This window comes from Achroia grisella, unplaced genomic scaffold (genome assembly GCF_030625045.1).
Source record: "Achroia grisella isolate CSIRO2021 unplaced genomic scaffold, CSIRO_AGI_Agris_v1 utg1064, whole genome shotgun sequence".
NCBI classification, from domain to species: Eukaryota; Metazoa; Arthropoda; class Insecta; order Lepidoptera; family Pyralidae; genus Achroia; species Achroia grisella.
Genome location: NW_026712568.1, coordinates 659,234 through 675,133, shown reverse-complemented (window position 1 = coordinate 675,133; position 15,900 = coordinate 659,234). Strand labels below are relative to the sequence as shown.

Here is a 15,900-nt window from a genome sequence, read left to right as displayed (position 1 = left end):
AGTAGATGGTGCTCTGATGATTCTCCTGAGGTATTATTATTATATTCATTAGGTAGATTAACCCAGTTTTTCACAAATTAACTCTTTCATATGATTACTTGAATATTTATCTTATCTTTATATTTCTTTACATATAATAAAATCGTGACGAAGTGAAAACTGTTTGCGTTAATGTGTTTTACGTAAAAACAGCTGGAATTTATGTAGAATACATATATTTAAATGCGAGTCATATAGGCACAAGATATATTAGAAAAATAGCCCCCGAATATGTACATATAATTAGTAATATTACTCATTATTTTTAAATATATCATCAAATATTGTTAATTAATAATAATTCATTAAAATAAAATAATATAGTGTGTACGAATGTTTAATATTTAAATATTTTTAACATTTGATTATTGTCTATGAATGTTGTCTAAAATAGGATACGCAAATTGTATCCAACAAGTAGGTACTAGGGCCTACACTATCTAAAAAAACAAAGTTGACCCATGTATGCATACAAATAAAATTGGAGTGTGTGTAGTAAAAAACGGTTACTTCAAGTACTAGTACACTATTGAAGTAACCGATTTTACTACATACATAATATAAATACGGTGCATACATAAAAAATTATGGCTGGACCGATTTTGACGCGAGTTTTTTGGCAGGTAGCTGATGTAATAATGAGTAATTTAGGCTACTTTTGTTTTTAGAATAATAAAATAAATTCCACGCGGACGAAGTTGCGGATACAGGTAGCTACAAATAAAAGAATTAGTCAGGATAATCATATTGTTGCAATTTAAAGGTAGCTAATAACTTGTTATTATAAAGCTGTGTAGAGGTGAGGATGGGTCTTAAATGGTTAATTGTGTTAGTAGGTTGCAAAGCGCTATAGCTTGCTACCTCTTGATATCTTAAGAATCCTCTTACAAGAAGATTCTAACCGCTTACTGGTCAGAGATAGTTCATTCAAAACTTTAGGCTAGCCTTAGTGTTGTGTTCACCACGGCGTCGATAGATGACAATTAAATAATAATTCAGAGATAGGTACTGATATGTATTTATTGTATTTAATAATTGTTAGACAATACAGGTGTAATACGGCACGCTATTTTAATATTTGCGGTTGACATACAGTTTACATTGAACAATCGGCAATAACAGCTCTACAATGTGATTATTTACATTTATGTTTGTGTAAGCCACAGATTATATGCATATATGACTATGTATTTTAATACATTCTTTAAACAATCCCTCCAGATAACTTGCAGAACAGACACATCAAGCTTCTTTTTACTACAATATTCTTTTCAGCTACAAATAGTGCTTATCTATGAATAGACATTGATTATCTATAAAATACATATATCATATTCTTGTATGTAATACAGTATATTATATTCCCACATTTAATATGTTATAATCGATATAATTGCAAATTGTATTCTTGAAACCGTTCAACTATATTTACTAGGTACATCGAATAGATACATTGATATATAATACATACTCGGCGCTCATTGGAATACATACTTTAAGTCCTTTACTACTATACTATTGCTTAAATATTATTTAGATATAATTGAGATTGTTTAAATATGTATCAATTCAGTTCAGCTATATTAAATGGTATACAGGTAGTGTACTGATGAAACCTGCTCATAGTATTGTTTGGCGGGTTGAGACAGGTCGCCAAACACTCGGCGTGGGACTCGAAATTATTCTGGTTGCCGCCGCAGCCCGAGTACAGCCGACGCTTGCACGTCCTGGAAATCAAACGATCATATTATTAGTATCATTTCTATGCATATACGAGCATACACTAGCTAACACCGCCTCAGAATTAAATAATATCAAAGGGTTTTTTAAGTTTAGATACGCAATTAATTTCTGTAAGCACAGGTTTGATAGGTACGAACAGTTTTTATGGAAAAATAAAATTGTTGTTTTTACTATTTTCCATGCAATTTCATCATAATTTCTCACCACTTAAAATTTCCTTGTTTGAAGAACTCGAATTCTACAAACAAGTAATTTCATTTGCATTCTGTTATCGTAGTTAGGATATGTAATAATATTGCTGAAATATTGTTGTGATGAACGCAACATTTACATGCCAAAATTTCGCTGAATATATTTGAATCCAATGAAAAGAGATAGGAGCGACTCTGCCATCTCTCGAATTTAATTTTGGTATTTCTGTATCATCTTTTACTTCGCCGGTGAGTCATTAAAAATATAAATTAACGCACAAAAATATTTTTTGTGTTCGTCATATTTGATTTTGATTGAGAATATGATTGTTTGTATTGGTATATACAAAAAATACATCTTATTTGTATCAGTTGTCTAGTATTCATAACACAAGCTCTGCGTAGTTTGAGACTAGATGGCGCTGCTTGTATTGTCCTGGGTGATTATTATTATTGTCATTAAGAATGTTATTAAATTAAGAACAATGGGTCTGCCGCTGCAATTATAATATTTGTACGAATTCAAATGCATGTCTACCTGTCTCACCTGTTCGGTCACAATATAGCTTGCTTTAGAAATGTTTCAATTTAAAGTACGAGATATTACTGTGAAATTGTAAGATATGGAAGCACCACATCTTAGCCCCCAGAAAAGGCAGGGGTACAGTAGGTGTCACGTGACGACAGGATGTCTCTTGCATTCGTATCCTGCGTATTCGTATCAATGGTCTGCTTGGTTCATTACAGCAAAACTTACATATGTAATAATGATATGTATATAATATAACACTTACTTCGCATATTTATCCCAAGTCCATCGGTTGTAATATCCAAAGCAGTTTCCATAATCAAACGAGAGAGAGCAGAAGAAAGGTATTTGTTCTGTGAATACAAATAATACAAATATAAATATATAAAAATCTTGCAACATAAATATCTATCACGTTCAACTGGGTTCAACTTACGTCTAGGCGATGTAGTGTTAATGTAGCAGTATTCTAAGCATTCATTTTTTGATTCAAACTTGTTTCCGTTACCCTGGCATCCACCCCAAAAAAATCTATAGCATTTTCTTTGCTTCACATCAAAGTACCATTGAATTATATCAGCCCGACATGGCCCAGTGTCAGGACGAAGGAAACAAGTTTTGTGCCGGGCTGAAAAAACAAAAAAGGATTTTTAAGGGTTAGAATTATCATAACATTCCTTTTTGTATGGTCAACCACATCTGGCCACTAATCTTTTGACTGTATCTGCTGTTATAAGTCTGGTCGCTTAATAGATTAATAAATTTTAAAGTAGGTTGTCATTTATTGATTTTATTGTGCTATTAATTAGGTTGTTAAGAAAAGTGTGTTCCAGCGGTCCACAACAAATAAATTGGCGGCGTTAAAATACTCGACTTTGACAACCTCAAACCACAGTTATTGCATATTAAACGAAATCAATATAGCGTATATATTATTAATTATATATTATATTAATACCTCGTAAAGTATTATCCAATTGCATACAAATTGTCTTGGTCCCAGGATTAGTTGTTGTTTTGCGCCTATGATAATCGTAATGTGACTTTCTTTTGCCCTTTCGCCCGACAGACATAGAAACTAAAAACAAAAACACCAACAATAAACATTTTTTATATCCTTTGAAACAAACAAATTTCATATGTATACTATATAAAGTTTAATACGTAAATAAAAAAATTACAGAAAATAAGGAAATGTACATAAAATATTTTTATTAGCTACAGTTACCCGTATAATGCAGTAAAAAGAAAATTGGTAAGTTAAGCCAAGACTTGTAGTGTACTTTTTTTGTTAACATTTGTGATATTGAGAATGAAAATATTTGTACACCTCTCTAAACTCAGTTCTATATAAATAGGTATCATACAAAGACTGTTTCTGTTTTCGCGCTTTTTTTTACAAACTATTCTACTGCCGCTGGCGCAGCTGGGCTTTGCAGAGGGGACTCCAAATCCGCGGAATTACTTATGGAGCAGTTGAGGGCGTTTTCTGAAAGATTTTCTCCAAGATTTTATCAAATATTGATATGATTTATACTTCAATTTCGATAATTACTTCCACAAGGTACAGTTAACGGCCATGTTAAATATTATTCGTAACAATAGTTTTAAAAAGTGTATTACTACCTAGTTGTTGCAAATGATACAAAACTTATTATATAATCAACATAAGTTGACATAAGATCATAAAAGTTAATTAATTTGATGTGAAGTACATGGTACTGCATGATAAAATAATCGGAATATAGGCATCTGTATTTACAAATTTGAGAGCAAAAATATTTGTAGCTTTACCCATGGATTTTAAGAGTTGTAAGAGTTAAATAGGCGAATGCTGCTTCTCCGGCGGCTCCCCTGCGTGCAACAGAATTGTTAACGGCCGCTCGGGTGACGCATCGGGTGAATCCGAAGTTGACGCAGAGGCTGAAGCATCAGGCGACACTGACGCCGATGCCGATGCATCAGGCGATACTGACACCGACGCCGATGCATCAGGAGACACTGACACTGACGCTGACACATCGGGCGACACTGATGTTGATGCTGACGCAGACACATCCGGCGACACCGATGTTGACGTCGACGCATCGGGTGACGCTAGCTCTGAATCCTGTTCGGTCGATGTTATTTGCTGAAATAACATAATTCCATAATTGATTATCAAAAATTTTGAATATAAAGAACTTTGGTTAGCAGCCCTATGTATATCCTAATATATAAAATTGTAAACGAACCGTCTGTAATTTACATATTAAATCATAGAAACGGGATAATTTATAAGTTGCACTTCTCATTAAATAAATTTATTTCTCCCGATATTTGCGTATTTGGTCGTATTTTTTAGGTCTTCCTTTGTGAAGGATGATGGGCAAAAAATACAAGACATATTGTCTTTTAGACATATAGCATACATATATAATAGACATATTATCTTATGTTAATGAACAAAAAAAGTATTTCGGATTTTTATCTGTTTATCTGTAAGTTTGTTCATCCTAACCTCAGAAACGACTTTTAATTCGTTTTTCACTGATGAATCTGAAATCCGAATATCTTGAATACCACGACTAAGTAAAAGTGTACGAAATTAATACCAATTCATCCAACTTAATTTTTCAAATCTTCGTGGCTTAATTGTTGCGCTAAACCATTGCGGTTTAGCGCAAAAATTAAGCCACGATGCGATGGTCCTAGGTTCGATTCCTCAAACAAACATTTGTATTGATTGTTTGTGTTGTTCGGAGTGTTTTCTATGTATTTATAAGAATGGGATTGTTACCAGTAGGGACTAGTGGTCCCAGTGCTAGAAATAGAATAAGGGTTATTATGATTATTATGATGACAACTGGATGTTATAAAGGTTAAGTTACATAAATATTAATCATAGTTTTTTATTATTTATTAGCAGACAAAGTATATATATATCATTCACGTATTGTCAAAAACCTGACATAAATATCAGCTATATTTTTGGACAGGTATAGTCCAATTGAATAATTGTTATTACCACAAATATGTCACCTGTATTTCTCTATTTCTATTAGCCCTTCGGCGATTCTTCTTCCGACGCTCCACATGTTTAAGACAGTGTTCGCACTCGGCTTCACTGGACTCGGAGTCTGTATCTTCAAATTTCTGTTTGTGCCTTTGAAAAATACAGCAACCTGCAAGTGAAGTCAATAATGATATAAATAAATTACATTAGACAACTCATACAATATCGTCTAGTGCCAAATTAAAACTTGAACTGTGTGGTAAAACGAACAAGTTGTCATACGATGAATTTATGAATATTTTTTATTTATTGTGCGGAAATTGAACTAGCCGCCATCTGAAAGTAAGGTAATGTGTTAACCTGGTACAAGGGGGAAAGGGGGTTGTTAGTAGTGGGTACTATATAGGTGTACATTGATACTGGTGACCCCACTAGTAGTATCTCAGGCTGACTTCCACGCGGTCCCCCATGGAATACATAATAATTAATACCTGGTGAATTTGTCACGATGGACTAACAGATCTGACCTCATTCTCATCTTATTATCCTTCACTGGTGCCCCGCCAATATATACTGCTAGCGCAATCGCACAACATTCTATTATTCTCCATTATAAAAAAACCTGGTACATAACTAACTTAGTCAATTAAATATAAAAAAAAAACTATATAAAATTACACAAATCATAAAGGTCGAATATCTAAATATTCGACTATCAAAACTGCGAGGCTGATAAAACCAAAGACGCATAAAATATATTGTACTTCAAGTAAAGTAATACATTTACCCTTTCCTGGAAAAAAAAAATAAATAAAACCAAATAATATTTTTCAAAACAGTGTATACATCTCACTCACTCCTGTCTCCCATTGGGATGGGAAGAGACTCGCAAAGAGGAACGCCAAAATCTTCGATACATATATATACTGCTTTTTTTCCTTAACATTCATCAATCTATTTATACAAGTCCACTGGTTACGGGTACTTTTTAATTGGCCCTTTTGCAATACCAATGTACCTATTTGGACGACGTCCTATGGCGTCTCCCACCATCATTTTTATTCTCGTTGAATATATCTCATTCGTACATCCTTTCCATATGCCTAATCCAGCGTAACATGTTTCTTTCGATTTTTATCACCACACAATCTTTCAATTTTCAGTTATCACTTACGACACGATTTGTCATTCTCTCTCTTTTACCGTCACGCCGCCTACACTTTTCAATACTCTCATCTCCACAGCACTAATATTGCTTTCTTGCTTCCTCTGCCATTCCCACATTTCACATCCATATTTTTAATGTTGGTGCTACTCTATTATGACAAGGTGAGTTTTTACACACACATTTCCTTTTACTCTCACACTTTCCATCCCTTATAAACAAACAAACTTTAATACAAAACTTATGAATACAAATGTCTGTATTGGGTGCACTACTGGACTACAAGGTTGTCCTTAATAGATTTTTTTGCATACTCTGCGCTTGGTCTATACTAAAATAAAATAGCCTGTAATTGTTAATTCGTGTTTAATACTAAAACTGCAGGGTGCTCTTATAGAATCAGTACTCGTTTACATAACTACTATTATAACTAATGTGATTAATTCTAACACAAATAAATTATTAGGTTTTCGACTCTTAATATTTAATTATAAAATACATAAAATCCTTAGGATATTAAGATGATTTACATTTCGATTTCTTCTTGGTCATGTTCTCGTTGTCAATGGTGTCCTCGGACCAGCCAACTTTCTTGCGAGGATGATCACGTTTTGGCTGCAATGTCAATACCGCCGGTGGTTCCACAGTCTCCTTTTAGAATATACATAGCATGTTAAATAAATTATGTAATCCTCAGGTATAGAGAAAGAACTGAAAATTTATAGTTACTGTAGATTTCATAACTTAAATATTAAATAAACAACAGATCTTTTATCTAGCTGGTACAGACTAATTGATTGTACAATGCAAATTGGTATATTATTTTGGTTTGCTCATTTACCAATGAACAAACCCAAGTCCAATATTTCGCACAATATATGTAAGTTGCAATCTCCAACTATGGATTTGGATCATTGCAACTTAAAGCAAAATTTGCTATAGTACAACGCTCAGTATTTATATATATTCTGTTATAATGTGATTTCTAATATTACATATTTCATATAATATCAAATAAAACATAAAATATTAGAAATCACATGTAATGCCAGTCAGTCAATAGGCTTCCAACTCTCCGCCGAGACTCTTAAACTGTATGTAATAAAATATAATTATATTCTAGTATTTAAGCTTTAAATTGAGAATCTAGATATGGGAACTAACAAAATATCCTTTAAAATAATTCCTTCATCTTACCAGAAATATTTCATTCTATTTATAGACATATTAGACAAAGAAAAATAAATTCTAAGGATATTTTATAAAACGCACAGCAAAAAGTGATACACTTTTTAACTTGATTCCATATATAATCAGCAAACTAGAATCCGTAGTAGACTTTTAATGATAAAGGCATCCAACCCAAATACTATAGTCGGGAATTAAACTTACCTGACATATGTAGAGAAACTATCAGCTTTTATAAAATAAGAAAGGTCCAGTGGTCGCAAGCTCTCACCCTATAAGGAATTAATTAATGTCTGCTTTTGTGTTTTCTTTATAGTCACAAAAAACTGACATATTTCTTAAAAATATTATATCTAAACTATGTTATAACTTTATGTAAAAACTAAATAAAAAGTACTAAATTATGCATAAAATATTCCCATTTATTGTTTAAATTATATCTCAAATATAATTATAATAAATTCTCATTTCAAAATTACATTAGTATTTAATGTCTTGTAATCAATGGCAGATTCCTTCCTTTACCGCTATCTGCTAGTTCCAACATAATATAGAATACAATTACATACTTGCAGGCATACATGATACATTAGTACTCTCGAACAGCGAAGTACAACGCCAGCGGTGACTCTGCTTAAATCGCCTGGTAAAACTAAAACTCTTACCGCTTGCTGTTGTGGGGTGACAGTTGTCAACCCGGAACTTGTAGAAGCTACATCTTCTGGTTGCATTATTTGCTGATTTTCTGCCATATCACTATTGTACATACACTATATCAATTAATACTTATTAGCACTAATAAGAATAAATTGGACAAACTGGATTTAATAAAATTATAACAACGCCCAATGAATATATTACTTTACTTGTTGCTACGACCACGGACGAAGTGCATCTAGGCTTGCTAGGGCTAGCACTATCGATTCTCTATACGACCCCCCCGTGGAGGGTGTAGGCAGGGTCTGGGGGAGCTCCCCGTTGCCACGGCAATATCCACCGAGGCCAACTACCCCCGGGTCACTGGTACTATATTCTTGTGTGAGTTATGATTCTCTATGTAGTCACAGATATAATTAATATTCACTATGCACTTGCAATGCAATTCAAATGTCAAACCATGTTTTCACTTGAAAATAAACACAAATACAAAGACTTCATTCTGAGACGAGTATTTATAAAAATATGCCGCACAATTTAACATCATAATAAGTTTTATAAAAAATATCAAATTATTTGTTTTACTTTATCGTATTTTCGATAATTAACGAAAAAATGCATATATTGACAGTTTGATACTGACATACTGACTGCTGACTGACAGAGGGTTACTGTTATCTTTTTCTCATTCATCCCGTCTTTTGTTTAAAGACGAAGCAGGCAATAGACGTTTACTCGTACAGCTGTCGTATTAAGCTTTTTCTTATCGAGACAACTAGTGTGTGTTACCAGCTAAGAAAATATAAAATGTAATGTAAAAAGCATTTTCGCCTGAAATAACAGCTTAGGATTGAAACTCGATATATACTTATCTATAATATATTCTTGTCGTCAAAATATGAATTTTACTTTTATTCTCCAAATATATAAATTACAGATAAAGGAAATTAATTGTAATGTTGTTATTTAATTGTAAATATTCTCACAATACAAGAGACCAAAATAAAAAAATATATATTATCTATAGTATAATATAATGTATTGTTTTGTAAGTTTTATAAAACTATGTGAAAACTATTATTATTAAATTATATTAAATATTATAGATAAATTTAATTTTAATATTAGGTAATTAACCAAATTAGACTGTTTTTTACCTTTTAAATTATTATAGTAGGTACTTTACTACTCAGTGCTGTTTAGCACATAAGAAAATCAAATTGATTATATCTACTGATTACAGTTGCCTAGTTGGTATGATTTCAAAATTGAATTTTTAATAACTAGGTATTTAGTACGGATTACTCTCCTATTATGTGACTATCGAACATTTGAAATATTATTCTTTACTTCATTTCCTTTTTTAAGATCCGTACGATATAGTCTACAATATCTTCGTAAATTTTCATTAAGAGGGTAATGAAAACTGACAAAGTTTTATCTAACGTACCTAAGTGAGTGTGTGGGCAATGCAATCTAATCCAATAAAATGTATTGCACATACAGGTAGGTAAGTACTTATGTAAAGTTTTATAACAATAAAATAAATTGATAATTCGAAAAGTAAAAAGAGTAAATAATAACTTTATTTGCAGAAGTCATATTTAACCCAAACCAATGTTACACTTCGGACCTAAATCAGAAACTAAACTTGCCCGGTTTTATTTCCGTATTGTTTTGATTGATCCCAGTCTGCCATTTCTATTGACAGATAATCAGATAAATGGCGATATAATTGCAAACAAAATAGATAAATATTAGATGACATTTTATGGCAACTTATTAATTTAATTGAATCTCCCATTACATTACTGAATGATCTAGCCCAAACTGTGCTAATAAAATGTATGAGCGGCTGTTGCTTCATCCTTGTCGCATGTGCCAAATATCTAGTTTACATTGCAATAGTCAGCGTTCTATACCACAGTAAAATGCCTCCTCATAAGCATTCAACTCTGAAGAAAAATATTTTATGAACAATAATAACAGCAGGCTTTCCTTGGTGCAGCTGGTATAATTTTTGTTGGATAAGTTTGGGTATGAACTGTTTTCTTTGTAAAGGGGTTCAGTGGTTCGCAAATAGCTCGATGTTTTACCTCCATATTGATTTTAGCATATTTATCCCCTTTTTCTTCTTCTTTTCTAATCAGTATGAAGTATGGACGAAAGTCATTTGAATACATTTCTGATTATTTATAGATACAATTTTTATTTTAAATAAATAAATATATTTTTTTCATGACTTCTGTCAAAATTTATTTTCATAAAAGCGTAGACGACCTATTTTGAATGGGAAGGTATTCTCTTTATCATACAAATACAAGTATACCTACATATGTAAACGAGTTTATAGCTAAGTTAAGAGGAACTTGATATAATTATATACACAATATTCATGTAAGTATTTCTCAATTAGATAATAATATATCAAATACTTAAATAAATAATTTTAATTCATACGAAAGTCATGTAATATATTTATGTTGTGTGATACAATTCAGATATATTACACAACTTGTCAGGAAGCTGTATAGGTATGTATTTTTTTTATAGCAAGTACATAGGTATACCTTTGTGTAAGTTAATTGTAGACGGAGTATATTTTTGTATTTCCCATGAGTTGTGTTTAGTTTATATGAAAGAATACAATCAAATTAACAATCTCCATTACGATGCCTGTATAATTCAATACAGAGGTATATGTGTATATACCTACTGTTGATTTTAATTTAATTTTTACTTATTTTGGTTATATTAATTTTACTTTTAGAATATAAACTAAATGTTATATTAAAGACAACATTAGATGATATATATTTATAATTTATAACAATATTGAAACAAAAATATACTACTTTGTGTTTCAAGCATATTTTAATTTTTTCTGCATCGAGCGCATACCGTAGTAGCGGTAGTGTGAAATATTTCTTTCAAATGTCGTAACAACTCTTCGTAGTCAGTTTTGTTTTTCAGTAGTTTGCTGGTACTCAGGTGGGAGATGATGCTTTGAATTTGAGGTGCTAATGTTGTACTCTTCGTTCGACTTTCCCCAGGAACTATATTGTTTCGGCGATGACCAGCACGTTGGGCCTGCCATACAATAGCTAAAATGTTATTAACACAATTCTGCCTCTATAAGCAAAATGAACTAAATTGAATTTAGGTAATTTTCTTTAATAGAAATCTTATACAGATATATTCCAGTCCATATTATAAACATTACTGCGAGATATTTTTCTGTGTGTTTTTATTTTGAATAAAATCTATAGTACTCAATAACTTTTCAGTAAATTCATTTAAAATAAAAAGAATATCTTAAATTTCCGTTATAATTCCATTTCTACTTCGCTGAGTCTTAGTATGGAGACGTGCTATTTATTAGACGATGAATGTACTTTCTTCTGGGCATTTCAACTTTCATAAATTTTTCACGCATCACCCCATGCGCCTTATGTGCAGCACAAATAGTACACTGAAAATAAATAAATATTTGGGAATCTACTGGCCTATATTAACAATTCATTTCTATCAGTAGGTAACTATAACAAGTTTTTTGTTGTATGACATAAGATGTATTGTTTCCTAAAATACCTGCATAAAATTGGATCTTAGTAAAATATAAATTTTGCTGAGTAGTAGGCTCTTTACTTTTTACTGAGATATTTAATACGCTGCAAATAATCTTTTACAAAATAATATAAGAACTTTGCTGCTACATCTATGATAGTCGTAAACATCGTTCATTATTTACTACGGATATTTGAATATTTCGGCATTTAAAATGCTGTGCTGTTAATGTTTTTTCTTAAAAAGATCGATAGTATTTTTAAAAATAAAATGTATCTTTTGTATTTCGTCTGCTATTGTACCACGGATGGAATGTACCGTTCTCAAGTTTTGATGTACAGGATCACGTGGTTTCCGGCATGGTGCCTGAGCAAAGAAAACATTTTATATAGTTTATTTATACATCAACATACGTAGTAATGAATAGCATACCAAAAGAAAACATTAGTAATCCGTAAGAGACATTTCAATAGTAGGTATAATAAATACTCAATGGATAGATATACTTTTAAGTTATTGGTCAAACTAAATATCGATTCGCTTAGATAAAAGAGATATTGTCATTGTTTTTATTTGCCTGCCTTTTAGCTACCTAGGCTATCTTTATAGAGCAACAAAACATAAATCATGTCACACCAATTATATTTTCCTGTACAAAGCATAAATACACGCAATATTATGTGAACAATAAGTGTTTATAGTCCGTTTTTTCGTCTCGGAGACAAATTTGACGTTGCCTATTTTGTCAGCTTTTTGCGAATTACAAATGAGCTTCGCATCGAGTCATATTTCATAAAACATATACCTATTTAAAATATTCAGTGTTTAAAGGAAAAAAAGTAGTTGGTTTTTAACTTAATACCATAAAAATTACTGTATGTAGAGCTACGGAAATTACAAAAATGTGTTTTTGTTTTGTTTTACTTTAATACAAAGACAATAATGGAAACACTAATTTCGAAAACATGCAAACTACGTAAAGTAAAAAAATACAATTTAACAAATCGGTATCGCAGGTATTAAAAATCTTTCAATAATGTTACAAGCTCTAGAGGGGTCTAGAGCTTGTAACATTATTAGAAAATTTTACATTTACATCTATCATTTTACTCTCCAAGAATAAAAGGAGACTATAGTTATTATTTGTAGATTATTACATCATGGTGTCGTCAGATCATACCTAAGACCGGCCATAAGGATGTTGCTGAAACTGTCACTTTGACATTATTTGTAAACCACTAGACATTCTCAGTAGCGAATCGTATGATCGGCTTGTTATCCCTACTTTCATAGATAATTGCAGAACTCTAAATTTCAACCTGTTTTAAAAGAAGGCACGCGTCCTTACGTGACATTTTAAATTAACAACACCAACAAATGAATGATGAAGAATAAATTATATCTAAGAACAAAGTGTGACGTAGCCATATGCCTATTAAAGATTGAAGTAGACTCGTTATCTTTTTCTGTGCTACTTACTAAATTATTAATTTATTATAATAATTCATTAAAATTTCTACCTAAACTTGAAACAGTTGTATAAAATAATTTTACTTACAGCATTCACAAAGTAAATCACAAAGAAAAATAAACCTAAAATATAAAACAGTTGAGCAAGTACTTTCATTGTGTTACGTATTTATTTGTAAGCGTTGAACAGAATGTAGTCAGAATATAAAATTACAACCTATAGCAATAAATTATAAACAATATGTAGCTATTACATTTTATATTCCATATTTCAAAACGAAATTATTTGAGACATAAATTTTTGTTGTGAAATAAGGATACTAAACTCAAAAGAAAAGTATTTACTTATTACCTTTATTTCCTTCGAACGTCTGAAATTTGATAATTTCATTAGGACTATAGTTCCAAAATATCATAGTGGCTCGACCCAATAATGTCTGTGGCCTGACTTATATCTATGTACCTACCTATAGATAGTTTATTTAGTTTGTTATTGCAGTATAATTTTTTTTGTTTGGTTTATGGGTTCACAGATTAAGATTGTATTTTTTAGATACTTAACACCTTGCACCTTATTGAAGACATATGTATTTTAGATTACGTACTTTTAGAAAAAAATAATGTATATATCACTATGGAGAAGAATAGTCAAGGCAAGTAGTGCTGTGGTTATATCACTATACTAATGTTTAATTAGTTTATATAACTATTTTGTCTGACATGTAATATTCTCTTATACTCGATAGATAGAGACTCTTGTATGGTATATAAAACAAACAAATAAAACGAATAATGAAGGACTCCTGCTGCAATTATATGGAATCTCTAAAGATCGACATGACATGGTTTGACAGTAATAAGGCGACTATTTCCCATAACTAACAATCCCCTCCCATTGCTATACTTTTTGAATGGCGATCATAATTGTTTATAATGAAATAATGTATTTAAAACAAACATTATAATCACTATCATCAAGTTCTGTAGAGCAATATAAACTTACAATCACAACAACCACAGTTGATAATGCACTGGCTACGCTGCAGGTATAAGTTTTATAAATACCTATATTTATGAATTTGCTGATACCAGGTGTATTGTGAATACACATGTACCTTTATATATTAATGTGTAGGTATACTACAGAATGCACAATTTATTACATATTGATTTGTATACATTAATATATGGAGTTTTCATAATTTTGAATAATGTATCTTTTAAAAGGTGAATTAATTTCTCATTACGCACCGTAATAAGTAGTTCCAGAGTTTATTTGCCAGATAGTAAAATTCTCGATCTCTGTGTATATATATATTAGTATAGCCATATATTATTTCACTATACTTCATTTTTTGATTTATAGATAGTGTAATTAAAATTAGTTATTAATTAGTATTTATGGAAGAGGTTTCTGCTAAATTATGGTTTAATAGAAGCTATTACCTAATTAATCGACATGCAAGATATGTACGCTGATTTACAATGTATCTTGCCAAATAACAGCAGCTCCTGCTCTATTATATGAATAACTACCTGTAGATATCCTCGAATTCGTCCGCGTGGAATCTAACTTTATTTTTCTAAAATAAAAGTAGCCTTACTCCTTATTACATCAGCTACCTGCCAATAAAAGTCCCGTTAAAATCGAAGTGAAGAAGTCCAGACATTTCATAGATTAGCCCGAACATACAGACAGACAGACAAAAATTGTAAAAATGATTATTTTGGTGTTTATACCGTATTTTTATTCATATGCATGTAGTAAAAAACGATTATTTCAATATTACAAAGAGACACTCCAATTTTATTTGTAGGTACATAGATAACATACGACTACATATATCATTACCAATGGCCAAGTTCTGCTATGCATATTACTGTACAAACCTGACTACCTACTTAAATTATAGTTCATATTGAATACTAACTAATCAACTTAGTTGCGAAACTGTTATTGATTCTCTTGTTATATTCAGAATTAGAAATTAAAGTTGTATTATAGAACACTTGTAACTTCTCTTACGTCTTTGTAACGTATAATACTAATGCATTTTTTTAAAGAATGAGACGGAGACAAAACCCATTAAGTCGAATTCCTCATCCATTCCAACGTTCCTTCTTACGAGTAAAGTATCTTTCGTGCAAGTTTAATATGTGCAATTACTTACTACATGAGGATCTATGGTCACTTATATTCGCTGAAATCGATCACACACCCGCATCAGCAAAGACAGGGTATGATGGAAGGGCACTTGCAAAGTTATATCTAACAAAAGACGGTGGAGCGATGGTCATGTATATATGATCATGTGTAATATGTTCAGACTGCGGCCGAAGCATGGAAATCATTACA

The 15,900-nt window shown here is 31.4% G+C and overlaps 1 protein-coding gene across 2 annotated transcripts; it reads right to left on the bottom strand.

Moving 5' to 3' along the window:
* Nucleotides 1-1,049: 1,049 nt before the first annotated feature.
* Nucleotides 1,050-9,157, bottom strand: LOC131841434 (tissue factor pathway inhibitor-like). Of its 2 annotated transcripts, none has more exons than XM_059189763.1 (5): nt 4,297-4,384; nt 3,461-3,580; nt 2,939-3,130; nt 2,768-2,855; nt 1,050-1,766 (listed from the first exon to the last, which is right to left on the bottom strand). In XM_059189763.1, exons 1-5 carry the CDS (start codon nt 4,298-4,300, stop codon nt 1,604-1,606), a joined length of 567 nt encoding a protein of 188 aa, XP_059045746.1. In that variant the 5' UTR covers nt 4,301-4,384; the 3' UTR covers nt 1,050-1,603. The 2 variants fall into 2 exon arrangements, with proteins under 2 accessions (XP_059045746.1, XP_059045738.1); XM_059189755.1 differs by lacking the exons at nt 1,050-1,766; nt 2,768-2,855; nt 2,939-3,130 and adding exons at nt 5,524-5,666; nt 7,193-7,313; nt 8,516-9,157 and having other exon boundaries at nt 3,489-3,580; nt 4,297-4,633.
* Between the last annotated feature and the right edge of the window lie 6,743 nt (nt 9,158-15,900).